At 45.1% G+C, this 27,640-nt stretch overlaps 1 protein-coding gene across 6 annotated transcripts; it reads right to left on the reverse strand.

Annotated features, from left to right (window-relative positions):
* Positions 1-11,713: 11,713 nt before the first annotated feature.
* LOC141749727 (uncharacterized) lies at positions 11,714-26,593 on the reverse strand. Of its 6 annotated transcripts, none has more exons than XM_074603755.1 (9): positions 24,916-25,057; positions 20,550-20,894; positions 18,964-19,398; positions 17,953-18,042; positions 14,663-14,718; positions 13,939-14,020; positions 13,691-13,785; positions 13,434-13,464; positions 11,714-12,370 (listed from the first exon to the last, which is right to left on the reverse strand). In XM_074603755.1, exons 1-8 carry the CDS (start codon positions 24,962-24,964, stop codon positions 13,441-13,443), a joined length of 1,176 nt encoding a protein of 391 aa, XP_074459856.1. In that variant the 5' UTR covers positions 24,965-25,057; the 3' UTR covers positions 11,714-12,370; positions 13,434-13,440. The 6 variants fall into 6 exon arrangements, with proteins under 6 accessions (XP_074459856.1, XP_074459858.1, XP_074459857.1 ...); XM_074603756.1 differs by lacking the exon at positions 24,916-25,057 and adding an exon at positions 26,537-26,593 and having other exon boundaries at positions 12,233-12,370; XM_074603752.1 differs by lacking the exon at positions 11,714-12,370 and adding an exon at positions 12,437-12,461 and having other exon boundaries at positions 24,916-25,020.
* Positions 26,594-27,640: the final 1,047 nt, after the last annotated feature.

Raw genomic sequence — 27,640 nt, forward strand, 5'->3', positions numbered from 1 at the left:
AACTCCGGGGACATGAAATGAGCTGAAGCAAATCAGAAGCCTTTTAAAAATTGTAAAATTGGAGAAACTGTTAGAAGTGCACTCAGGTCAACTGAGTTATGCTAGCAAATTGCAAGAGGGACCTGAAAAATAGTAGCTGGATACTGGAAAAAGTTTTTTTGCTTTGTTTGGTTTTTTGGGGTTTTTTTGTTTGGTTGGTTTTTGGGTTTTTTTAACATTAAAAAAATATATAGGTTTTTTATATATATAAGTTGTACATGACCTTCCAGATGTAACATTCCAGATTAATTTTTAATTCTCTCAGAAAGGGGCCAATAAGAATAAATAAATAATGGATCACAAAGCAAAACAAAGCACACACAGAATCACTGTTGCCTCTGTGAAAAAAAACAAACCCTGTATAGAATAAATTTCCAAACCCAAACAAAAAAAACCCAACAGGTTCACCATGGATCATAAAGCCTTATGTCCTACATTCCAGCTTTCCATGTTGAATATCCCTTTAAGAACTCAAACTAATAGCACTCTGCTCTTGAATTTTGCAGTAGCATCATACACAGAGCTCCAGAGGTTAGAAATACTGTCTCGGGGGCAAAATGCCATGAAATCAGATCACACTGCCAGACAGGGCTTATAAACAAAAAAAAAAAAAATCTGAATTCTCAGCAAAGCCTGGGATTTTTCAAAGCGCCCATGCACACACGGGGAAGCCTACACACATTTGATGCTCTGCTCCTAGAAACGCTTTTGCTGGAAAAGAAAATACTGCAGCCACAGCGCTATTCCCTGCATCCTTGCAGGGACAGCTCTGAAGACTGCTCCAAGGAAAACTGCAATGTTAAAATCAGGTGGTTTTTCCATTTCTATTATTGTTTGCTTCCAGATAAAGAAAGGTACTACAAAGTCACTTTGGAAGTAGCCTTTAACGTATGTACCTCCAAGACTTCCTGGAGTTTAACTGGTAATTTCCTCACCAAGAGACGCTGCTCACAGCACCACACTGGGGCAATGCAGTCTGAGCACCCCTCCCACTGCAAATCAGCGTTTGTCATTCGTTTCCCCGTTTTATTCACTTCCCCATTAAAGGAGACTAGAAATTTCCCTGAAAAAGAGGGAACAGAATAAGCAAGAGGAACTCATTGTGACTTCAGGTGCCAAGGAGCAAGGGACAGATATAGGTATGTGTATATATATACACCTATATACTTTTATATACATATAAATATATATACACACACATATATATATACACGTCCCCTCCTGAGGGGGTGAAAAATTGCAGTAAAACAGTGACACATAGATATATGGTTTACTCCGACTTGTCCCCTCCTCAGGACATTTCCCTTTCCAACAGGAGGGGCAGGAGCCCTCCCAGGTCCCTGACTCCTCCAGCACCGTGGCTCTAACCTGCCAAAAAGCATTTGCTGCATTTTACCTAACTTCATTGGGCTGACTTTCCGACTGGTTAACAGCCCTTATCAGCAAAGAAAAGCCTCCAGCAGCAGATGAGCAAAGTGATTGAGAAAGCCATAAAAACTGAAAGGCGAAAGCTGTCTGTAGTTAAAACAAGCCTCAGCTCCTGCTCCCCAGCAAACTCCCCCCATAAATATCGAGAACTAGCAGGTTTATTACCCTCCCTTTGATTGTATGTCATCATTACAGCATTGTTTTCCCACATACCAATTCCTTCTTGGCTCCCACTCGCAATAAAAAAAACGGAGATTTGCGTTCTTTTTGGAGATTAATAGACACAGCTACCCTCATACTCTAAACTTGTGAAGTGGCTGAATATCACTCTGGAAATTCCACATTCAAGGCCCTGGCACTTACCTGCTGGGGCTGGAAGTCAACTAAGTCACGGATTCCAGTACGGTTGCATGGAAGGAAAGGGTCGGCAGTGGACTAGCAGCACTATGGAGAGATGAAACCTGTTGAAGGACAATTCTTCATAAAAAGACCTCCAAAACTGGCAACAATTTTTGATTAAAACGAGCAAACAAAAGCAAAAACATTTTTCTTAGAAGTTTTCAAAAGAAAAACAGTGAAATTTGTCACAGAATGCCTTGAGACTAAATTTGTCTGTACTCTGTTTTGAAGACAAGTAGGAAGCACTACCCAAATCAAAGCATGAAATCATTGCTCAAACACAACAAATCGTTCACGTGGGAGCAAACCTACCCTTGGGGTTTGATTTGGGGGTGCGTGGGCTGGCGTGGCTGGGACATGCAGGATGAGGGTGCACAGATTCCATGGATCAGCACAGGAGGTGCAGGGATAGACCAGTTCCCAGCTAGAGGAGCCAAGGAGAAGGGAGGGGGAAGGAAAAAAACCAGAAACTTGTTTACTTTCTTTTGCTGGTGGAAAGCAAGGCTTGACTTTTGTTTGGCTCTTCCAGCGCTTGGGGGATCAGTGATTGCCCTTGTCCCTCAATGAATGCATCATCCCTGCACAACATCCACGCAGAGGCTTGCTGTGGAGCTGCAAGGTCCACAGAGCTGCTGCCCAGTCCACAGAGACATCCCTTGGTGCTCCCTCAACTGCCAGGCTCGGCACAAACTGGCAATTTAAAAAGAAAACCAACTCACTGTAGCAAGCCTTGCTGCTCACAAGGTTTAAGAGGGACAAGTGGGTAACCCTTTCAGCCCTGGGTAACACAAAGGGCTGGTAGGAAGGTCTACCAGGGCAGCACAGGGCACCCTCATGTCCCCAGAGCTGATGTCCAAATTCAATGCTGGACACTTTCCAGGATGGGGCAAGCTGGGAGTCCTTGCTGGTACCATTTTGGAGGGAGGGACAAGTGAAAATTAGTCAAACATGACCTTCACTGCAAGTCAGGACATAAGAGAAGAAACACACACCCGTGGGGCAGCAGCAGCAAGTCCTCGGGCTCTAGGAGCGCTCTTGCCAACATAGAAATGCTTCGTTTTAGCTCTAGTTATGATGTCTGCATTTAGTATTCATTGCCGTGTCACCGATCCTCATGAATTCCTCCCATGTGCAAGTGCCTCTCTCATCCATTTCTATCAGCATCCCACTGTAATTTATTATTAGTTAAGAATTAATAGACACTTGGAAGTATAATGTTACATTTTTCTCTTATCTTCTGGTGCTCAGAAGCATTTCATGCAGCAGATCAAGCATTAAATCTGTCATGTAAACACATTATTTTGTCATGTAATGCATTATGATTGCACACTACCAGGAAAATGAAAAGCACTTAATGGTTTGTGTTTGATGCGTACTGTCAACAAAACTCAGGAAGAATTTATAAGGTGTTGTAGTTTAATGAGTACCTGTTTAATAGGGTTTGCCGTATCATTCAAAAATGTGGCTTTACAGGAGACGTGTGATACAATGAATTTCGATGTGAATTATAAAGCCCAATCTAGATCTCAGGTTTCTAAACAGCAAAGATAATAAGATCCAGGGAGCTGTTTATAAGCAATATATCATGAGCTTTTCTCGTTTTCTCTTGGAATATTTCCCTCTCCTTCATCAGGTTTTATGAAGCTGCAGGCATCATGTCTGAAAGCGCCATCCAGTATCTTTCTATTATAAAATTAATTTCTTTTGTAGAATAACTCAGCTATAGGCAGGAAATGAATGAACTAAAGAGGGAAGAAGCAGCTGATAAATATGAACCCTACCAAACACCCAGCCACTGACAAGTCTGGCAAAGTTTAAAGAAAAAGAAATAGAGTTTGTTAATCGCTTGGGAAAGCTTCAGTGAGTGTACATCTAGGGGGGAATCTGAACCCAGCAGACTCCTAACAAAAGCCCTCACACACACTTGGCCAGAGGTAATACAACAACAGCAAAAAAAAAAAAAAAGGTAAAAAGCTGAACACAGCTAAAGAATTTCTCCCTTTCCTCCCCAGGAAGCTGCTGGGAGCACCTCCCGCAAACCCAAACAAGATGCAATGTGGTATGACAAAACCCAGAGAGAAGCCTGAAGACAAAGCCCTGTCATTAGCCCACAGAAGAACTGGCCAAGAAGTGTTTATGCTGCAGAAAGGGAGGCCTTGTGGCATCCCAGCATCTCGCTTCCAGTTCCAACCATTCTGGTGATGCTGCTGTTTTGTTCCCCCTGAAGTCTGTCTGAAGGAGGCAACCACAGCAGAGCAGACTCCCAGGGAAAGTAGAGGCACTTAGTCATCACCTATGTCTATCCCCAGCTCGCTCAGCTGTGGCCTTTGTGTTCCCCATATCTGTGCTTAAGATGCAGTTATGGTAAACCACTCACACAGGAACACATTCCCCAGCTTTGTAAATTAAGCAACCTAGAAAGAGAAGAGGGGATCTCGTTGGTCAGAAACAGCACTGAAATTCACGGTCAACGGCCTCTCATTCCAGTTTTATGACTGATTCATTTAATGGCCTTCTGCAAGTTCCAAGTCCTCTGCAGGCCCCAGGTCTCTACCATCTCCTCTGCTACACAGCCACCACAGAGCCTGTAGAGATGCTCAGATCAATGATGCTGCTGGTGTCCAGCGCAGGACCATTAACATTGGAGCCCCAGCGTGGAACAAGCTTTGCCAGAAGTGCTTGTAGACTGAGAAAACTGGCATAACTCAGCAGGAGTTATGTTGGTGACATCTTTGCCCGCAGCCGATAAGCTAGCTCTCTGCAGAGACACGATGCACTTTACCAGAGCTCTTTACTTGATAGCCGACTGCATCCTCTTAACTATTAATAATGCAAGTGGGGAAAAAAAATTACTAATAAGAAGCCAGAATGGCACAAACATCCTGTCCTAGAGAAGAAGACGGAGACCTGATCCCACCTCAGAGACCATCCACTCTTATTAACTTCAGAGGTAGCCACACTCCCCAGCAGTGGTCCAGCTAGGACGGAGCCTGCATGTCTGACAAGGCAATGAGGTTTTATACACCCAGGACATTTTTCTCCAACAGTGCTATTTAACCGAACCGTACTGGCAAAGCTATACAGAAGACACAAAGTCTCATACTGTGAGTCCCTATGATATGAGTCCAGTGTCTTGCAAATAGTTAGCGATGCTCAACTGAGTTCTGAAGTTCTCCCACAAAAGGGCAGGGAGCATCCCCCACCTTCCCTTGGGTGAGCTGGGTCACCTTCTGGACCAGTCCCATCCTTCCTCCCTCGACTACAGAGGGAAACAAAGGCAACCACACACCAAGAGGATCTAAATTAGAGCTCCCCTTGACCTCATGGTACACAGTTCACAGCACAGAGTCTTAAAAACCTCTCTTCAGAGGGCCTTGGTTAGAATTCATCCAGACCTGATGCAATTAAATGCTCTAAGTTATTAATATTAACAAGATTTACTGCTCCCCATTTACAAATGATTTGCATTTTTATGCATTCTTTTAGCATGGATCATCACGAATTTCTTCGGTATTCATGAGGTTGCAATTTGTGTATTTCCATAATTACCTCATCATATTCTCCATTAGATAATGGACCAAGGGCATAAAACACCAAGCAGAATTCAAAAGCAGCATTGACTCACCGCTCCATTGAGAGATTGATTTCCCCTTGTCCTTGAAGCACAGCTCACAGGAAAGCACTGGGAATGCTCTGCCCCAGCATGGGCTGAGGCTTGCAGGTTGAAATAAAAAAAAAAAAATTAAAAAAAAATCAGTGCTCAATCACTACAGTCTATGTGAGTTTCCCTCTACCCCATACTAAGGTCCATTGATAAGTTCTCTGCGCGGCTCCCTTGGGCTTAAGAGGACTATACCATGTGCATTCCAAGCTAAGAAATCACAATCATTTCAGTTCCACAGTATTTAAAGTAGGATACAACCGAGAGCTGAAGGGCTCACACCAAACACCTTCTGCACGCTAGATCCAAAAACGGCTTGGACGAACAGTCCCCCACACCAGGACGCTGCCTCTACGTCCCCTAAGGGGAAGTTTGCATCCAAAACTAACCCAACCCAGGCTTCATGGATAATTCACTAGTGCACTGGAGGGAGAGGGAGGAAGAAGGGGAGATGAATTTCATGTACACAAAATCCTTTTTGTGTACTTAGGAATGGATACAAACAGATTTAAAATTAACAAGCTTAGTTCACTGCTGGGCAAGTGATTTAAAACATCCAATAAATAATTCATCCCAGCAACATACATCACTGTGCATCCTGGACTGTGACGCAGACCGTGTCAGGGTGGGTCTCCCTTTGTGAAGGGGAGACAATTTAATTCAGTGCAAAGTGAATAATCCAAAATCCCATAAATGATTCATCACTGGATTAAAAGCTATAGATTTCCCCATAGAAATTCTCTGCCCTGCATTAAATATGCAGATGATTGTGTAGTGTGTATTAACTACTGGATGGCTTAGTTAAGAATGACACCAGCTCCGGCGCTTGAGAGCAACTTTGAAGCCATGAATCTTCATTAGACGTACAACTAAGCATGAAAAGAGGTTACCTTCAAGGATTCAAGGTTCACTAACACCAGTAAAACTACAGAGCATACACTGATACACGCAAGACGAGAGCCAGGCCTTAGTATTTTTTGTTTTAGAAAACATGGCTACAGAGAGAACTTATTCCCTGGTTTTGATTGCCTACCCGACTCCTCTTTTCCTAGGTATTAAAAAAGCCAAACCCAAAACCACCACACATACAACCTTTCCCTTTTATATATATATTTATTTAAAAAAAAAAAAAAACAAAAAAACCCAAAAACCTGCATTTTTGAAACAGCAGTAGAATATGTAGCTTCTCTCCTACTTAGAAAAAAAAAAAACAACCAACACACACAAAAAAAAAAAAACCAACCCCAAAACCCAACACATTTTGGGAAGTTGTGATTTCCCTTCTCCTTTGGGGAAGGCTCTGTGCTTGAAAGACTAAAGAAAGTCAATGAACTTATACCAAAGATCATTTCCCAACACCCTCCCCCCCAACCCTTTCAACAGCTTTTGCACACTCCAGTTTGCACCCATCTTGCCAGTGTCCTTGTGGCCTCCTATCTCAGAGTCCCACAACTGGGAACTTGTAAGCTGCAGTTACCACAGGGTAAGGAGATGAGCCTTCCTACCAAGGGGTTCTCTGTAGGAAGCCCCGCTCTGATCTCAGTGTTTCTCTGAGCACTCCCCAAAGTGAGCACTTGGGGAGCCCCTTGCCAAGACCACCACCCCTCCTCAAGAGCTGGAGAGCAGGAGGGAGTGGACGCTGACATGAGCCGTGGGACGGTTAGAGGCTGACATTTCTTTCACCATGTCACTGCTGCCAAAGTGTGATCGCAGGAGGTGCTGAGTCTTGGGTTTTAGGTTTTAAATTAGCAACAGAAACCAAAGCCACGCTGCTCCAGCTGGGGTTAGACATGAGTGGGAAGAGGAAACCAAGAAGCACATGCCCACTGCGGCCTCAGGAGAAAAAGAAAACCAGGGTGTTACTGGGACTCACAGGAAATTGTGCTGCTAGAGGACACATAAGCTGGAGCCCAGGCCAAGCGTGCCCTAAGCGTGCCTTGGAGCCCACCATAAGCTGGGGTCCTGGCCTGGACCTCCATTGCGACTGGAGGAGGCTGCATCTATTCTGCCTGGTGGCAGCAAGTCTGCGTCACCTTTATGGCCTCTTCTAGTCTCTCCAGCTGTTTGTCTGCTCTGTAGCTCAATTTTGCCATCTGCTGTCACATCTGCGGCAACACGTCCTGTTTCCTCTTTCTACCAGGCTAAAATTTTCCACTTTTTCATGCATTCATCTCACACTGTGCGGTTATCTCTGTTCTTTCCCCAAGTCCCATGGTGCTATTTATTCTGATTTCTAATTTCCTATGTACTCAACTACATTCTTCTCTTCTGCTTGCTCTTTCTTAAGCTCCAATTAGATTCCACCTTTGGAACCCAAAGATTTATTTATATTAACCTTAAAAAATGCCTAGAAAAGCACATTAAGGCTAAGAAACAAACCTGAAAACATAATGAAATGTGCTGCTGAGATAGAAAGGGACCATCAGAGCAGTCAGCTCCAATAAAGTCTATTAAGAGAGGTCTCTTATTAATCTCAAAATGATATTTAATTCATTCCTCTGGTTTCTCTTTAAAGGATTTGTATTCCTAAATCAGCACTTGCCTTTTTTTTTTTTTTTTCAGTATTTCCTCCTGCTTCCTCATTAGCAAATCCCATGTCTCAAAATATTCAGATCCCCCCTTTGTAATTGCTTTTCTGTACCTCCTCCATACTAATTGGGTAGTTCAGTCATTATCTCTTCACGTCAGACCTCCCTTACCCAATTTAATCGGTCATTTTGATACAGACAATTGTCCACAAAGTACTGGGGTCCAGTGAAAATTATTACTTGGACCAAAAGCTAAATCCTTCGTTAACTAACCACCTTGCTCCATGGAGCAGAGCCAGCCTCCCCAGATATAACACCATTTAGGCGTGACGTGGACTCTGAACAAATTAAAACCCGCTTCGCTGTGCCCACAGGCTCCCAGCACAAGCCCATAAACGCTGCAATAACTTTGGCGGCTCAGGGCACTGGGACGAGGTGTTAAACCTGGACGATTTCAGGTCTTAGCGCCTGGCAGGGTGAGAGGTGGCGGGAGGAAAGGTCTTGGGGGGGGACTGGAATTTTTTGGGACATGCACGGCAGCTTTAAGGCCAAAAGCTTTGCTCGTGGGCAGCTCCCTGGCAGGCACAGGAGGCCAGCGAGGGCAGGGTGAAGGTGCACGTGGACGGACTTGGTAGGGAGAGATGCTGCAGCGAGTTCAACGGGCAGCAATTCCTGAGGAAATCTGCGCCCCAAACACACCAGCACGAGCCTCACGGCGCTGCCAGGGGCCGGGTTTCCTTCTGCCCAAGCTTTCCCCATCTGAAGCCCTGGTCCCTGTAGGGCTTTGCAGCTAAAACACTGTGTTGGTTTAAGCTACTTCGTGGAGGGTTTGATGTTTACTCAAGCACACTTCTTCTTTGCCTTCCAAGGTAAAAGTCTTAAAAATAAAGACTAACATTTCCAGATGCCAACGACATGCTCTCTGACAGTCTTTTCTCACTAAAAACCTGCTGCTTTCATCCAGTTTTTCTTCACTAGACCTACTGTTGCTTTTGGAAAACAGCATTTCTTTTTCCTCCAGCTACATTTTAAAAGGCTCCCTTTAACCTTCCACTGAACATACCGACAGCCAGGGTCGGTTCCTCGGAAATTACTTCAATGTATTTTCATTTAAATATAACCCACATTCCTCACTTCCAATCGCCACTCTAAACCCAAACCTCAGCCTCGGTAATTGGGGGTGGATAAAAAGATATACCAAAAAAAGCTCAGCGACATAAGCTGCACTTACAGATTCCCTACAGCACCTCTGGGCTGCATTTCCACATGGCTGACCAGATCAAACTCACTTTATTGGCTCCTATTTCTTCTGCCCTTGTGCAGCTCCCCAAAGCAGGGCCTTCAAGTCCAGCCAAGCACCACAGCAAACGTGCTAGAACCTTCCCCAGCGAGGGACAGCCCTGCTCTAAAAAAGTCATTAGTGCAGAGCTAATTAACAAGAGCAAAAGGATTGGCCCAGCCCTGCCAATTGGAAGCTGCAATTAAGATATTGCTGGCTTAATTAACAGGTTTACCTTGGGGGGGGGGAGAAGAAAAAAAAAAAGTTTGTGGGTTTTTTTTTTTCTTTTAAAGGAGTACCTCAAAACTGGGTCTTTTTTTCCCTTCTATTCCTTACAGATTTGTGTGGGATTGATGCCTAGAAGCAGTGTCAGGCGCCAGGCCCCTGTGCTCAGCTCGTGCTGCGTGTTGGGGCAGCAGCAGCCGCATTAACCAGTGTGGGACAGACACGGGTCTCAGCTGAGCAAAGCCAACCTGGCGGCCTGCAGGCCACATCCTCTGCTTGGGGACTCTCTGCTGCCTCCCACAACGTGGCTGGACCAGGGCACACAGCAAGGCGCTGAACCCCAGCGAGACTGAGAGGGAGCCCAAAGAGGAACCTCCTCTGCCTCCCCCTAATTCACGGCCTTTGAGAAGAGGCTGTAGAGTCAAAAAGTCCCACCGCAGCCCTGAGCACGAGTAGCGGGGAAGTCCACAGCCGCCACACAATGTTTTCTTCTGATCAAGTGCTATTCCCACAATGGGCTCTTGCTTCAAGTTGTCGTTGCCTGGAGTTGCCATAGGAGGGACTGGTGAACTCCAGGCAATGGAGATAACAAACAGTGTTGTGGATTTGAACCTTCTCCCATGCCGTTCCCATAGTCACTGCAGCAGAGTTGGTGAAGACCCCAACAAGATATGTGAAAGCTCTGCGGCGTATCCCATAGATGATCCCCCAGCTTCCACTGCCAGCCACAGAATCACTGAATCACAGAACGGTAGGGGTTAGAAGGGACCTCTGGAAATCATCTAGTTCAACCCCCCTGCCAGAACAGGGTCACCTAGAACGGTCCCATTTCACTAATGCCCCCAGGCTGGGTACCAACTCAGCCTCATTCTTAAAGCCTAAATCTCAACCCAGCTGAAACATGGGCAAAAGCCCCCTCAGAAAGGGTGCGATTAGTGTGGTGACATGAGGGGCTTCGCTCTGCCCTGCATTGCCCGTCTACCTCGCAGCCACTTGAAGGCTCCAGTTGAGCAAAAGACAAGGTTAGTGCTGCAGAGCTGTCATTACGGCAGCATTTACAGGGCTTGAGGATAACAGGGAGGATTTTGGATTTCCCTGGACTGCTCTGAGCTGCCGGCAGCCCTTCCTCCTGCTCAGGCACCCTGGGGCCAAGCCAAGGTCCACAGCATGGAGCTGCCCCCCTGTACTAACCACACAGGTGCCCGTGCAGCCCACAGTGTCCAAACCATCCCCATCCTTGGAGTCACCTCTAAGCACAACACTGGGATAAGTGTGAGCAGCTAAACAGCCACAACCTGCTTGCCAGCTCTGTGACACCGAAGTCCTGGGAACAGGGATGGCAGGTCCTACTGGTGCCCCTGAGGATGGGGTAGGAGTGTGGGGGCAGCTTGTTGCTGCAGAGAAGGACTGGGGACAAATTCAGTCCCCAGCAGCAGTAATGCTCTCCCCCACAGCCCTCAGTCCCCACTAGAAGTAGCAGCAGGTGAATGCCACCCTTCATCTCTTCTTCTTCACTGCTATTGGTGTCCCCAGAGCCTTTCCCTGGAGATCACAGGATTTTTGCTTATGCTGCTCAGAAACACAGAGGTGGCTTCACCCAGCTCCCACGGGCACCTGAAGGGACAACCAAGTTTACAAGATATGGCTGTGCTCTGCGTAGTGCTTCTCACCTGCAACTTCTCTAAAAGATAAATGGGCAGCACTGGTGGGACTGGGAACCCGAGTCTCATCCATACAAAGCCCAGCCAGACAGCACTATGCTACGCTGTGACTGGATGCTGGGGCCCTAAATGAAACATCCTGGGGCTGCATGGTGCAGGTCAGCATTGCCAAGCCGACTCCACCACGAGAGCTGCTGGGTTTTGCAGGTCGTTGTTGTGAGGACCAAAAGGCAACTCCAAGCGAACAATTGGGGATCCCCTATGCACTTTTATGGGGGAGACAGCGGGTTATAAATGAGTGGGATGAGGGTTTGTGGCAGCAGGATAGAAACATTTCCCTCCAGGTTGGTCTTCTGGGCATTTTCCCCACCTCTGGATACGCCACAGTACTCCTTTGGAGAGCTGAGACAGCACCCCAGCCACTTTAACACCTGGGGAGTAACTAACTCCTGTTTAAACGCCTTAGGATGCGGCATAAACAAAACACAATTGCTAGCAGTAAATTGCAAAGTTTATTAATATAGTCTCCAAGGGTCATTCCAACATGCTGAATCACAGGCAGCAATGGTACCCATAAAGTAATCTGCATTTTTGATTCATACTCGCAGCATTCTTGCGGCTTAATTTTTCACTTGATTATATAAAAGCAATAAGAACCGTATTTCCTGTTTTTTATATTTTTGGCAATTTGAAGTTAGTCAGCATTCCATGTTAGTTCTTCTCTCTTCTGTTCCTCACAGTATAAGTTGTATTCAAGCATACTAACGCTCAAGGAAGAGCATTAGTAAAAATGGAGAAAACCAAATTCAGTTCTGTAGCAAGGTATCAGTAAGAATGCGGATGCCGGCAACACCTATGAATAATGCATAAAGGACCTTCTCAAAGAAGCTTCTTTATGCAATGAGTTTGAAAGGTGACATGGCAAAATTTGCACAAAGATTTTAAATTTTCACAGTTGAAGCTTTGGCCTTTGGTTTTCACCCAGTGATATTTTGAGGGCTCATAAGCATCGCTCAGAGCAGCATGAAATAGGTCCTTTTTATTTTCCACGACATCCACAGATGACGTAGGACGTCTTCACAGGGAAAACATGCTGCTTTCTCCTTCAGCGCCATTGAAAACTTTTTCACAGTCTTCCCCTGGTTCAAGGCTGTAGTGAGAAGCACAGGTCACTATAGATGGGGCGAAAGCACATTGCTGCTTCAGAGCACCATTTCTAATTGGTAATGCCAGCACATTCCCTTTGAAATGGAGACCAGAAGTTACTGATTCCACTGACTTCAGTGGTGCAATGCCTACTTTTTACACCAGAGGAAGAATTGCTTGCGTTCTTCTAATGGATAGAAAAGGGCTGTTCAGATTTTGTAGCGTCAGCTGTAGGGTAACCACCATGGCACTAAGAAAAGAGTCGCTCCTTGGCCCCCAATCCTTATAGGTGGCATATGCAATGGTGGAGCATCTACCATTGAAAAGTTATTGGTCTTTGGCAAAGGGATGATGTTTCACTGGACTAGCCTGTGGTTTGTCTCAAGAAAATCCCTTTTTTCCAAGATAAGCCAGAAGACATAAATTTATCAGTTATACCTGCACAGGGTGACTCACCATAATCCCATATTTCATATCTGCCTGAAAACCATCACCTCAACGATCACCTCAGACACTTCAGAGTGACCCAAGCAGTGTGTGAGAGGGTGCGGTGGCCCCGTGAGAGCTGCAAGATTTATCTAGTGGCGAAAAGCTTCGTTTGCCACACTGCTGGGGGGTGCCCTTCATGGGGCCCGCTCATTGTGTATTCATTTGGATCGTCCATAAATCCCTGATCCCTTTCTGAACAATCATTTTGCTGTTTGATCATCACAACCAATTATCCCTTAATTTCTTGAAAATAACCCCACCAAGGTCATGCCCTGGTATTTGATCAAAGAATAGAGCAGATTAGGTATTTCCCTAAGATGACGTCCCTACGTAACAGTAAGTACCATTCGCTAGAGTTCTCCCGAGCTCTGGCTGGCTCTTCATTGCCACACAGAAGCAGTATCCAGGAACCGCTGTTGATTTTCTGGGGTGAAGTCCTCTGAAGCTTGCTCATAACACAATTTTGGTAGTCAGCACCACAAGCCAATCCTATAACCATTACAATCAGTGGCCAATTCCTCCCCGCCTCTAAGAAAAATTACATTGGAACTTTTAATAGGAAATTACAAATGGATTACCTTTTTATTATAAACTTCTTTCTGTGTTTACCTGGAAGCAAAATAATATTAATGTCACGATGGCAAAAAGAAATCTGTAATTCTAATGAATCTGTCAAATGAGTTCAGAAGCAAAGATAGCAAGCTGCTAAATTTCTGTGGGCTGAGCAGGAAAGAAAGGATCTCGTTCCGATTTAAGTTACACAAATAACTGTGGAGCCATTCCAGGAAATGGTACCACTTTACTATAAAGCAAAAGCCAACAAGATGAGCCAGACCTGCAGCAAGTGAGTGAGCAGGTTCTTTGCACAGGCTTCCTCCTGCTGCATCCCCACCAACGCATGCTCCCTGGTCTCCTCGTGGTGACACAGTCCTGGAGCAAGGACAGCAACCCCCATAAAATGAACAGAGTGCTGCCACAGGGGCCGTGGCAGATTTACCAGAAGGTTAACGAGAGACGCAGAAGGACATCTGCACTAGGCCAGCATTAGAAACATTGATCAATTGTGTGCTTAGGGATACTTACGTTTCCAAAACAGCGAGAGCATCAATATGAAAAGAATGGAGAGCGCTACGAGACAGGCAATGAGAATGGCATAGCTGGGAAACTGGAAGGGAGAAGAGAAAAACTGAAAAGGCTTTAAAAAACTTGGTTACTTCAGACCTATTCACACAGGAGTGGGTCGCCCTAGTGGCTAAGAGCTCTGAAATAGCTGCATTGGGCTGGAGTTCACAACGCTTTCCTGAGCTTGCCTGTGCAAAGTATGGAAAAGACACATCAGGTTGATCATGATAAACAACATGAATTACCTGATAAATATTTAATAAATCTTCTTCTGAAGCATTTGAGCCTAAATTCATCCCACTTGACATGAACTCCTTAATAAGGTGTCTAAAATAAGAGCTTAGTCACCCTCATCCTTCTCTTGATTAGAGACAGGGAAGCATGACAACCCGCCTCAGCTGCCTTCTGCCTGCTCACACCCCAAGCATTGCAGCCTCTGCCTGTCGTACGGGGGTGACAAGGGGATGAAGTTTTCCTGAAGTGTCCAGACCAGATGGGATGGCCACAGGCTTTGCATCGATCCACTGGAAAGATGAGTAGGTGGTTCCTGAGCTTCTGAATGGAAGTTCAAGTTGCTTTTTGCAAACACTGTCCCTTTAGTATGAATACGTTGAAAATCACTAGCTTGTCCTGCTGTCCTTCTGCCTTCTAGTTAAACGCTCTTGAAACTTAGAGGAAGTTTTACCTTATCTCCAGTATCATCACGTTCCTCAGCCTTGCCGCCTGAACTTGCCGAAATCCCTGAAAACAAAAGGCATTGAAATTATTGCTGGCACAGTCACCTGAAGGAGCGAGGGCCACTGTGGTTGTCACTGCTTTAGTCAAGGAGTAATGAACTCTCAGGGAATGAGGAGGGCAAAATCTGGCCCTGAGCAGGAGAAATAAAGCACCTTGCAACCAAAAGGGAACAATCTGTTTCCGACACAAGGGGTGTATCAGGCAGTTGTGGGGAAATGTCAGTCTTCATCAGGGAAAGAGGAGGCTCCCCAAGGATAGCCGATGAAGCAAGACAGTAGAAACTTGTCTGCTGAGAAGGAGTCACTTCTGTGAACATGACAAGATGTCGCAGAGAGCAGGGGTAGCAAACAAGGTACAAGTCAAAGTGAAGGAACTGCCTCAGTTTAATTGTGGTCAGACTGATGTGTGATTGCAATTTTTGAAAGCTGCATTAATATGAAAACCACAGGAAACATTCAGATAACTTACCACAGGTATAAGAAAGCTCTATGAAGGTGAAGCAATTTTTTTTCTATCTAGGGATAGTAAGAATAATTCAGTTCTAGTTCCACAAGCTTTGGAAACAGGGATGAACTAAATGAATCTTCAAGAACCCTTGCAGCAAGTTTTTCTGCTGTTATGATCCTACTCTCTTACTTTTGTTAGTGAATTTAAAGTCACAAAAACTTAATCTAGGTTTGGGCCTTGGCTCATCATGACCTCATGCTACAAAGTAATGAAGTATTTAAGTATTTGGAGCACTCGATCTGTCACAGGAAGCAGCCAATGTTTCACAGCATCTTAAAAACAGAGGAGTCGCTCAGCTTAGCGAACCAAAACCTCAGTTTACATCCTATGACAGGAAAGCTCCTATGCCTGAAGTCATGCCCTAATGCACGGGAAGCCGGTGATGAGTAGTGCTTTCAAATGTTTGACAAGACAACAACCGTGGAGCCTCTGTCTGCGCAAAACGTACCAGGGACCGGATGAGTCATTTGTCAGGGCATGTACATGTAACACGCTTGCGGTGCCCAGGCCCACAGCCAAAGGAAACTTTATGTGCATGAGACAGCCAGAATGTCGCATGATGATGGGGATGATGAGATGGTCACAAATAAGCCCATTAGAAAAAAAATTGCTTTTTTAAAAAAAAAAAAACAACTTTTCAGCGTATTTTATTCAGTGAATAACCTAATCTCCTCGAAATGTCTCAGTTCGGATCAGCTCTCTCTGAGAGCTGAGTTAATTTGTCTCCATGTACCAAATAACGTGTTTTCATTTTGTCAAAGACACGGACAGGGCACAGGTAGCTCATATGCATGCAACTGTAGCTAGAATTTTGCACTGAAGTAGAAAAGAGATTATGGCTAATAAGCACTACAGCTAAACAAACATAGGGAATAAAACCCTAGCAAGTGCTGAAAATCCCACGGATACGTGAACATTGCATTTTGCCATACGCCTGTTTTCTTATACCACTCTTTTGAGAGGAGAGGAGAGACAGAGGAGAGACAGAGGAGAGACAGAGGAGAGACAGAGGAGAGACAGAGGAGAGACAGAGGAACGGTAGTTCAGCAAAGCTACGCCCAAATACACCAGAAATGCGTATCTCGCTCTGACATGCATGTCCAATAAGTCAAAACTAAACTTCCCAGCAGCGTGCTGCAGCCAGGCTGATGGGAGCAACTACTGCTGCTTACTCTCTGTACCTGAAGGAGCAAGGGTTCTCTATGGGGTCATGGATGGTGCTGGTGGGGTAGTTGCTGGGGGGAAAGCAGGTGAAGACAGAGGAGAAACTAAATCAGAGACCGGTCAGAAGAAACCAACTGCCCCAGCTAACCCAACCTATCTGGCAAGAATTGTACGTGGAGATGGAGCACTCTCTCAGCTATGGATTTCTATCTATCTATCTCAGCTACTGTTCTAACATCAATACAGAGTTCAGCAACAAATTAGCCTTCCCTTATGTTACAATAAGGCTGAAGTTGGTCCCTTTAGTGCGTTATTTCACAGAGTAAAAGGAGACTGAGTCAAGAACTTAACGTGGCTTATGGTTCTTACTAGACAGTGTTCAATTGTGCAGCATTTTCACACATTATGACAGTTTGGCTCTTGGAAATAGCATGACACAAGTTTTTGCATGGGTGGGAGTGTACATGACTCACATAAGCGTGGTACATTTTCTGCTGGTTTTGCTTTTGTGGTGGCTCTTTCTGGCCCATGCTCACAACTTAAGTTGCCCCCAGAATCCCAGAGGTAAGACCCTTTGCAAAACTCCCTACTTACAATGGCAGAATATAGACATTATCCAGAACTATATCAGAAAGACGACAAGTGAGACAGGGGTGAGAACCCTCACAAATCCTCGAGAGATCAGTTTATTCTCTTTTGTGAGCCCTCTCCAGGGGCATTAAGGAACAGCTTCCTAAACTCTATTTCTGCTCTAAGTCTCTAGGTCTAGCAAAAGAAGACCTGCAAAAATCTAAATGCTGTGTTTTTAAGAATGAAGAGATTCTTGGCACCAGTTGAAACTAAAATAACTCTCTTAACAGCCAAATATGACATGTCATCCTTGAATTTTAGCTTGCCTTGTCTTAAGTTCTCATTTAAGGGCATCTAGTGGGCAGACTATCACACCTGGGTAACTCCAGCCGTTCTACTTTTGTACTTGACTGAGAGACATGAAGTGCAAACTTCATGTGAGTTTGTTCATTTCTCACGTATGGTATGATTTTGTATACCAGCTCCTTTTCTCTTGAAGGAATGACCGATAGTTGTGGTAACGGCCTGCTGCATTCCATCATGACCAAGGACACATGTTGAGCACTGGAGAGCTGAACCTGCAGCCACATCGGCCTGAATATTCAGTGAGGTTCAAAGTTCACAACACTCAGGGAGGATTTAAAATTGAAAGCTCAATGGACACGCAGTGATGACAAATCAGATATCCGAGAAGTCAGCTTGGATGGTGACAAAGACCAGTTCTTGACTTCTCTCAGACCTGAGATACCTGACAGTAGCGAGTGACTCAAAATCTACTTCCTTTGGAGGCTTAAAAACATGTTTTTCTCAGCTGTTGTTACATCCTGGTTACAAACAATTTCTGTGGGGACCCCAGATACCTCTTACTTCCAGATGCAATGAATAGCTATCAGTACATTTGGTACAGTCTTAAGAATAGTCAATACTTTGGTTTATGACAACCCTTTCGTTTCTCTGAACGTGCAACTTCTGACTTTGCAATGTTACCCTCCTCACCTGCAGTTGGCACGTCTTCCACCACGGGAGAAGCGTCAGCACTTTTAGTTCCCTCTGCAGTTGGAAGTGTACTTGGGAATTTGGTGGTCACTGAAACAAAGTAAAAAGTAATGCTTACAAAGATCACTGATTAGGAGGGTCTTCATTTGGGATTCAAAATCCCTTGCACAGTTCTGCATCTGCAACAAGGAGGTGAAAATCTGCACCTCGGTTCTCATGCCTGCAGCTCATCCTACCCAGATAACTGATGTACTTTACCGACATGACCAGTGGTAAGATGTTTAAACTGTTCAGCTGTGGATATAATTAATCATTGCCAAGTTTAACTGGGGCACTTGTTATGGCTGGAGGACAAGAGATGGTACAGAAAAGCTGTCCTCAGAGGTTCAGGACAGAAAGAACTTCAAGTCACAGAAGACCCCAAAAATGTGCAAAACCCAGCCTTGTGTGCAGGCAAGAATCTGTGGGAAAGAAGTCACTGATAAAGAGCAACCTAGGAATGGTTAGAATGATAACAGATGACTCTGATCAACTAAATATTAATAACTACAGCAGCCTTCATATGGGATGACAATGTAAGTACTGAATTTTAAGCATGTTTTGAATTCTCACTGACTTAATCGCTCAAGTAGAACCTTTGCAGCAGACCACCTCAATCGTCTTTTTCAAATCAAGAAAAAAATTAGTGCATAGTCGAGTGAATCTCTCTTACTCCATCCCAAGTGCAGGACTTTGCTTTTATTTCTGTTGTATGTCATGAGGTTTCTGTCACATTATTTCTCCAGCCTGTTAAAACTCCTCTGAATGCAAGCCTGACCTTCTGCTATCTTGGCCATTCACCCCAGTTTGGCATCATCCACAGCATTTGACCTGTGTTTCCTTAAACCTATGGAGACATACCTATAGGCATCTCAGAGAAAACTTCCCAGATACTAATATAGGTATTTACAGGGTCTCTATGATGCCAGAGTCAGACTAACACAGAAAAAAGAAAGGATTGGTGCTGGTTACCTTTTGTACCTCCAGGAAGAGGGACAGACTCTGTTGGGCAGAACATGTCGTCATCTTCAGTCCTCATGTCAGCTGCTTGGAAACCAGTTGAAAAACCTGGGGGAGCACTAGTTGTCACCATAGTTTCTGGAAGAGTACCATTTTCTGTCACAGCAAATGTTGGGGGAGCGATGGTCTGCAGTGTAATTCCTGCTGGAGACTCAGTGGTTGCAATTGTTGCTTCAGGGATGGTGGCTGACAGGAGGACAGTAGTCCCTGCTGTTGTTTGATGATCGGTGGTTGCTGTTGCTGCTGGGGGGACGGTGGTTGTCAGGAGGACAGCAGTCGCTGCTGTTGTTTGATGATCAGAGGTTGCTTGGGGAGCAAAAGTTGTTTTTCTAAAACGTTTAGGGGAAACAGGAGCCTTTCTCGTGGTGGTTGTCATCACTGGAGGGGCTGCATGGAAAAAGCATAGCCAAGAGAAAAGCTAGATCAGAGCACCCACAGCCAGCCCTGAGGAAAGCCAACCCAGAAATGAATGGAAATTATCTAAATTATCTCGCTGATAAAATGCTGGGAATGAACGTGGGAGAGTCACTATTTAAAAAGGTGGTTTAGTTAGCAGAAAACATGACCCAGCCAAAGCAATTCCCAGGTTTACAGATTTGCTTTTTTTTTTTTTTTTAATTGTAAGTCTCAAACATCCCCTCCTTGACCCTCTTACAGAAATGCAAGGACCAGAACCTTGTGCGGTAGAACCCAAAAACTTGCAAACTTTGTGATTTTGCTTTTCAATGTCCTCATAAATATTAAATAAATAAAATAGCTTGATTTTCAGCTGCAATCTTCTTGCTGATCTTTTCAACCAGTCCTTTTTTATGAACTCTGTTGCCCTCAAACTCAGGAATTGACGTGGCATTGCAGCATTTTCCCCCCACTCTCCTGTTATATCACTTACAAGGGGCATACAGGAGTGCTGTGTACCTCAGCACCAATCGCACTCCTGAACACCCTCTAAAAGTCAGAAAAAAAAATTGTCTTTCTGCAGTGTGGAGGGTGGCTCTGATTTTTTTTTCTGTGCTTTGCAATGCTTTTCAGCCTCTTCTCGACTTCGTAAGACCCTTACTCCATCTTGCAGCGCAGCAAAATAATAGGAAGGGGGAAAAGTCCTTCAAGACTCTGAGACAAATTTCTAAATCCGTAAGTCTCCTCATGGCATGAGCCAAACAAAAGCGTTTTGGGTGTTGGGGTGAACCCCAAATGAAAAACTGAATTTCATTCCCAGGGCTCTTCAAATGATAAAGCCCTTTTTCAATTCCATCATCTTTTAAAACGTCAAATATAGTTACACAATGAGAAATTAAATATTTCATTTGAAAGGCAAAAGAAGGGTAAAAGTTACTATTTTGTCATCAAAACGGTTCATTGAATGTGATTCAAATTGGAAACTGGTTGCAGACCTCCCTTGAAAACTACATGATTTAGGAAAAACACTTTTTGCCAAAACAAACAAAGAAAAAAAAAAAGCACACAAACTCCAACTTTAAACTCCTGTCCAGTGAGAGGTTTCTCCCTGCCGGCTGTATCATGAAGGTCCCCGAACTCACCTCTGACCACCTCCAGACGCATGTTCCGTTTGATGTCGTTGAACCAACCCGGGATCTCTATGCGGCAGCAGTATGTACCTGCATCTTCTGCCTTCACTTTCGCAATTGTGAGAGACACATCTCCGTAGGAAATATAGCCCCGGAGATTGTATCTCTGCGATTTTCTGTATGTCACCCTATTCCCAGTGGTGTGCAAAATTTTGTCGTTGCACTTAGAATTTGGGCATGGGCCTCTGCCCCAGCACATGTCGGAGATGTCCTTATGTCGTGCCACCGGGTAGGAGCAAGGCAACTGAACAGGTCGCCCTATTACGCCTCTAACAACAGGCTCAGATGCAGTGTGGGCTGTCAAGAAAGAACAAGGAAAGGTGAGTGTTGGCAGTCTCCCACGCGTGGCTCTACCTGTGCAACACATTGAGGCAGGAAAAGAAACACTCCTGGCTGCAGGCAGGTCACAGTTACCGATCCCCCGAGCCTTCCCTAGGAGCCGGTGGCAGCTGATGGCCCAGGGCACAGTGAGTGACAGCCGGGAGCTCGCAGGCATTGGCTTGCTGCTGCTGCTGCTGGAGGGCTCCATGCTGTGGGCTGGGCCAGCTGCTGGAGGGCTGCTCATGAAGTACATCACTCACATCAAACCTGTGGTGAGTGAAGCCCAGGTCTGTCGCTGGCAGCCCGAGCACAGACTAGGCCTGTGCAAATGGAATTTGGGAACTCTGCTCCCATCCCATCTCCTCTCCTAAGAGACTGTTTGAAAGATGTTCAGAAACCTGGTGTGAAGTACATCTGGTTTTCTCAGTCCACCATCATCTCCTTCAACAAGGAAATGCTGTCATAGGTTGCCTTTCACTGGCAGTCTCAATAGCAGTGTCCAACGTACCTATCCATGTGTGAAATTAGGGCCTAATTAAGCTGGCAGAGCAGTGGGATATGTCTATGGAACCTGTTCTCACAAAGTGCACTGCTTTCTCTGTTTCTGGGCAAGCCCTGCCAACGATCCCACTTACCTTGCGGAGCCCTGCGTACGTAGAAGCTTTAACTGCATTATACTGATGTTAAAAAGAGCATAGGCACATTTTCCTTGTGCTCTTACTCTTATGATTAGCTTTATTTGCTGTTTACTGCCAATACCCACCTTAGTATCTGGTTTGAATCTTTGCTACGTTGGTCCCCCTTAACTGTCTATGCAGTTCCCAGATTGCTCTAAAAGGGATTTCTTCCTCATAAAAGGCACCATACAAAGAAAAGGTTCCCATACAGGAACGAATCTTTCCTGGTTTACATCCATCTAATCTGCGTCAGTCCTCCTACCCTGTTGCCGTTCCCCCCCACCTTATCGTTTACATATGGTGGAGCAGGAATGGAGGCACCTTGGGAGCATGCAGATCCGGTCCTCGGCTGCAGCGAGAGGATCATCCCGCAGATCTGATGTCGCACGGCCAGCTTGCTTACCCCAAAAAAAGACTTACAGCAGTTGCTGCTGTTATCACCAGCTTTGGCCCTGGTTTGCCAAACGTTTCTATTTTGCCAGCTGTTTGAATGCCTTCTCTTTCTGGCGTGACTCCCAGATAGCAAACAGATGCTTCCGACTGTGCCCGTGTCTCTTTTGTTTTGTCTTTAGTGGACTATTCCCCAGGTGAGGTTTTAGTCTGTGGCAGGCTGCCTCATGACTTGTTATTGGGATGACATTTCGGCTTCATTATGGCTTATCATTGGCAAGATAAGCCAAGTCGTTCAGGTTTCCACAGCTCCAAATGCTAAAAGAGTAGAGGCAGACAAAACAACATGCAATATGGTGTGAAGGGCAGAAGCTTTTGCAGTGAAATGAAGGTAGGATGTGCCAAAAAAATGAATTCTTGCATACAGGATAAGGCTTTGCAAGATGGCTGCTCGTTTCAGCCCTTGGAAAGGGAAGGTTCATGTGCCACGTTACAGCAGAACAAACAGAGAAAACAGCCTCTTTCCGTGACAACAGAACAAAACGGTTCGTTCATCCAGTCGACCTTGAAAGTATCCCGAGGGGAGCAGGGGTTAGTCGCTGAGCGGGTTAACACGTATTTTCAAGTCAACCCAACAAAGATGTGTGTAAAACCAAAACCAGCTTAAACTGCTCCTGGAGTTAAGGTCACTGCTGCTTGAGGAGAAAGGGGCTTATCTTCTGTTCCTATTTCATCCCAGTCCCGCACAGCACAAAAGCAGCTTTATTAAGCGACCCTTTAACAGATGAAAAGTTGCCTGCTCTTCTCTTTGAAAGAAGGAGAGCCCTGAGCTTCTTAAAAAATAAATAACTAAAAAGAAGAAGAGGGAAGACGCAAGGCACCAGAGTGTCTCCAGTGCAGTTTCCCACCAGTATTGGTGCTAGAAAGTTACAGGTTTTGCAGTTTCAAATCCTCTTTAAATTTATGTGAAGCTAATGTTGCTAACATCTGCCTGCACTGCAGGTTGGGATGGAAAGCTTCAGTACAGCAACAGCCTTGATTCAACGGTATGAACCTCTGCAAGGACTCAATAACTTCCTTCTCAGTTGCAGCCTCTTCCAAAAGAAATAGTAAATAGGACTTTGAAACATGTCTTGAAATGAAGAGGTTCCTGAGCCTGTTAAATTGTGACACCCCAGTCTTACTGTGAGAGGAGTCCTACCCTTGTCCATGGCAGTGACCCTCCTCGGCGCTCAGGTTTGACCCAAGGCACCCTGAGCATCAGCTATGCCTGGGCAGTACCACCAGAGTCAGTGAGGTTTGCCACTCCAAGTCCTTAATCCAAGTAAGAGAGACATGGACTCCAGATGTTTAATGTATCTTCCAAAATGGAAAGGGGTATTCATAATTGTTCAGATCATGGAGATATACAGATATTTATATATAGTCTCTCTTGAACCAACCCTCATCGACAGTTGGTATTAAGCAGTAACTCCAAGAGCTGCTGTTGTAGTGGTCTCCTCTCCCATAGACTGGTCATTCGATGGACAAGGACATACATCCTCCAGCCAGGACGGCTGGTTGAAAAATAAATTTTTTTCTTGATCTATTCCTGGAATAATTTTCCTTCTTTGTAGAAGATTCTTGGCATCTTTTCCCTATCAATCAACCTTAACTTTTTTTATTTCTTCTTGAAGCTTCTGTTCTGTACTGACAAAATTGCAGAGAAAATGACTGATAAACAGAAAAGCAGCATTTAACTGCCCGCTCTACCAGTTTCCAGAGTCTCAAGACTACCCATTCTCAGCGCTGAGCCAAGTTAAAGAGAAGGTAACAAAAACTCATTCTCACCCTTCTGTAGCTCTGCATATTATAAAGTTTTTGAAATCAAGACCAAATGGAGGCGAGTATCTCCACTTTATTTTGAGGCTGAAGATATGGCAAGGAAAGAGCCCTCCTGTTTCTTCTGCTGAGACTGGCAAAAGACCAAAATATTACGGAATTCCCTGGGCTACAGCTAAGTGCCAGCAAAGCTGCACTTGCGCAGCAGACACTGTGGCGGTTGTGTCACCTTGCCTCAACAAGGCACGGATCACCTCTCGTCCCTCAGTGTAGCCCACCACTGACCAAAGTTTTCCACTACTTTTCAGATCAATTTAAGAACAACGCAGCTGCTGTAGATGTTATACGTAACATTTCATCCTGAGCCAATTAATATTTAATCACCTGAGACAGAATTTTCTAAACTGCCTAAATGATTTAAAAGCACAACTCCCACAAGCTCATGCCCCACTGAAAGTGGGTGAACCTCCATTCCTGAGCCACCTCAGGCAATTTGGAAGCTGCATTGCCGATGCCTAAACGTGCAAGCAGAAATGTAGCCGATACCAACCACACTTGCAAGACCCAGTCTCCCAAGTTACTCGTCTTTGACTTCCATCTTTTTTTTAGGATTCAGATTTTAGATGGATGAACTGAACGCTTGGGAGTAAAAGGAGAGGACTCTCCACCCGCGCCTTCCCATGCTCAGTTCACAGCAGCAGACAGCCCCGAGAGTTTCAGAAAATCCTCTCTTTATCATGTATATACATTCACTACTCTGTCAATATTCCAATTCCCAGCTTGTGCTGTGTCAGCACTGCAGCGTGATGGAGAGACAGATGAAGCAGCAAAGCCGGCAGCACACGCTCAACAGTAGTAAAGAAATTAGATAATTTGGGAACAGGGGAATTAACGAAGCCTATACACAGAGGAAACCACATACATTTTTAAAAAGAAAAAAAAAAAGTATCGATCAGTATTAACGCAGTAAGTTAAGAAAACTTCTGAAGTTCTGTACACAAGTACGACCTTTTTCACTGTTTTGTTTTCACAAAACAAGCATCGCTGTTTTTAATTTTACAGAATTTTTGTTTCCTCAGCAAGCACTCAAAAAGCAGGTGAAGACTCACCTATAAGGATCTGTAGCATAATCCAGTGAAACAGCACAAAATGGGACATTTTAGCTGACGCAGACTCCAGGGCAGCGAGTGGAAGGAGAGAAAGCTAGATCTTATACTTTCCAGAGATGCTGAGTGAGCCCCACTGAAGTCTCATTTCTCCATTTCCAGATTTTATGTACCACAACTGCTTCTTTCCTACGCTTCCGGAGAGAAGCTGGTCAAAAGAGGCAATTCTCCTGCTGTACTCAGCGCTGGTGCGGTCTCACTTGGAGTGCTGCGTACAGTTCTGGGCCCCACAATTTAAGACGGATGTGAAGGTCCTTGAACGCATCCAGAGGAGGGCAACAAAACTGGTGGAAGGGCTGGAAGGCATGTCCGATGAGGAGCGGCTGAGGACTCTGGGTTTGTCCAGTTTGGAGAAAAGGAGGCTGAGGGGCGACCTCATTGCCCTCTACAGCCCCCTGAGGAGGGAAAGTGGAGAGGGAGGCGCTGAGCTCTTCTCCCTGGGATCCAGTGATAGGATGCGTGGGAAAGGTTCAAAGCTGTGCTGGGGGAGGTTTAGACTGGACATTAGGAAGCATTTCTTTACCTAGAGGGTGGTCAAACACTGGAAGAGTCTTCCTTAGAGAGGTGGTGGATGGTCCAAACCTGTTAGTGTTTAAGAGGCATTTGGACAATGCCCTTAATAACATGCTTTAACTTTTGGTCAGCCCAGTGGTCAAGCAGTTGGACTAGACAATCATTGTAGGTCCCTTATGACTGTTCTATCCTATCCCATTCTATCCTATTCCATTCTGTCCTATCCTCCTTCCTCTTCCAAGACACTCAGCATGGTACTACCACTAGAGATTTCAGTATACTAATTGTTTTGGCTTTCCATGGAACTCTGAAGGTCCATTACCCTTCTGTGGTGCTTCCACAGGAGGATTAGATGGGTAGTCCAAGATGAGTCAGCCTGGAAAAAAGATAACCTAAGGGGCACCATGAGCAGGTCTACAAAACCTGGAGTAGCACAGGAAGGTTGGAGAGCAATTAGCTGTTCAATATCCCCCCCCAACACAGCATCAGAGAAGGACTCTCATGCTTGCAGACCTGTTGGACTCATTAGTACATTGGATTAGCAGGCTACCTCTCATTAGCATCCTCATCCATCACACCACCACTACATTGCAGTGGCAAGAAGTAGATCCTCAATAGACTAGGGTCCATCAAAGGCAGGGTGCCTGGTTTCTTTCACCAGCACGTAGCCAACTGATGCTGCAGTAGCCAACTTAGTGGCAGATTCAAGCAGCGTGAAGCTCAGAGAACTGTTCTGAGTTGATTCTGAATCAAAGTGATGCTGCAATGCTTCTCTGTATCTTCATATGCTTCAGTGCAGCAAAACCAGCAACCGATGGGGATAGACACACCCATAGAGCAGTGTCTTACTGTCCACGTTATAAGGCACATTAGCCAGCAATCAGTAAAATATCTAATTTGCTAAATTCTACCAGGTACAGTTCATACAATGCCAAGTACACACAGCCCCAGCTGTTCTGTGAACAGAACTAATGAAACCTGATGTGCCCAATATCCTGGAGACGTTTTCCCTGCAATGATCCCAGTTTCTCCTTTGTCTCCCATCACTCACCATTAAGCAGTGGCTGCGAGCCCATGCCCAGTTAATGCCAGTGCAGGGAGCAGCTGAATCCCACCTGGGGAACAAATTTGGAGCTTTATCCAGCTACCAATTTCATGAAGCTTGTCAAAAGAGAATTGGTCAGTATGTTGCAGGTGACTAGGGAAGGAGGAGGATGAACACAGCACCACGTCAGCTTGGTTTCTTTAGCAAGACTGGGCTAAATGCAGCAGAGTGACTTGAAAAAGGCCACTGAAAATCCAAGTACGCTGGGAAGAACCAGAAAAATGTGCCTTGTTTTCTGCTTATGTACTGCTACCTAGTGGCTTCTTGCAGGCAGGAAAGCAAAGGCAGAAGGTTCTCTCAAAAATCAGTTTGCAGCTCGTTAGCCTTATCCCACTCCATGTGCTGCCGGTTTGTGTGCAGCTGGATAATCTCCTAATGGGTGAACGGGCTCCAAGTGCCACCTGCACATCTCTGGGGCTCCTTTTGAAATGCCTGTTCCAAGAGGCACTGACATGAGTGGAAATCATGAAACAGCACAGGGAGCTTCCGCCTGCGCGCATTTGTGTGGATTACACTGCATATCCAAGGTGAAGTTCTTGCTCCGCGCAACCTTTGCAGAGTCTATTTACCAACTAACTGCACAGCAGAAAGGAAACTTTAACTGAGATTTGGGTTATCAGATATTCTAGGACTTTATTTTGCATGAAAACTCTCTGATATAAGAATTAGTCTAAATTAGTCTGTAATATTGAGAAAAAAATCCTTATGGGCAAGCAATTTTCATAATTAGCAGCGTTCAAGAAGTGTCCTCAAACTCCTTAAAAGCATGAGTGGTTAGAATCAGATCATTTTGGAAACCCACCACTTTTCTAACTCTGATCCCAGTAGAGACTGAGTTGGTAAAAGTTGCAGAAAGCAGAAATCACTGAAGATGTTTTCTGAGATCTAGTTCAGAGACCTGATCAGACTTCCTCCAGCTTCGGTCACGGGCCAGAGCCCGCAGCAGCGACGTGTTCAGCCACGCAGAAGGAAAGCAATGTCTGCTGGGAGGGTCAGTAATTTTAGTTTAGTAATTGTTACAAATAGTCAAATAAAAAGAATACAGTCTAA

This window comes from Larus michahellis, chromosome 11, assembly GCF_964199755.1.
Source record: "Larus michahellis chromosome 11, bLarMic1.1, whole genome shotgun sequence".
NCBI lineage: Eukaryota > Metazoa > Chordata > Aves > Charadriiformes > Laridae > Larus > Larus michahellis.

Bases quoted from the DNA above. Each gene is read 5' to 3' on its own strand.
- LOC141749727 (XM_074603755.1), bottom strand. From the start codon at position 24,964: ATGTCCCATTTTGTGCTGTTTCACTGGATTATGCTACAGATCCTTATA. The intron at 19,399-20,549 runs GTGAGTTCGGGG...TTTTCCATGCAG, and splicing joins GCGTCTGGAGGTGGTCAGAG to CCCCTCCAGTGATGACAACC. The intron at 13,786-13,938 runs GTAAGTATCCCT...TCCTTGCTCCAG, and splicing joins GCTCTCGCTGTTTTGGAAAC to GACTGTGTCACCACGAGGAG.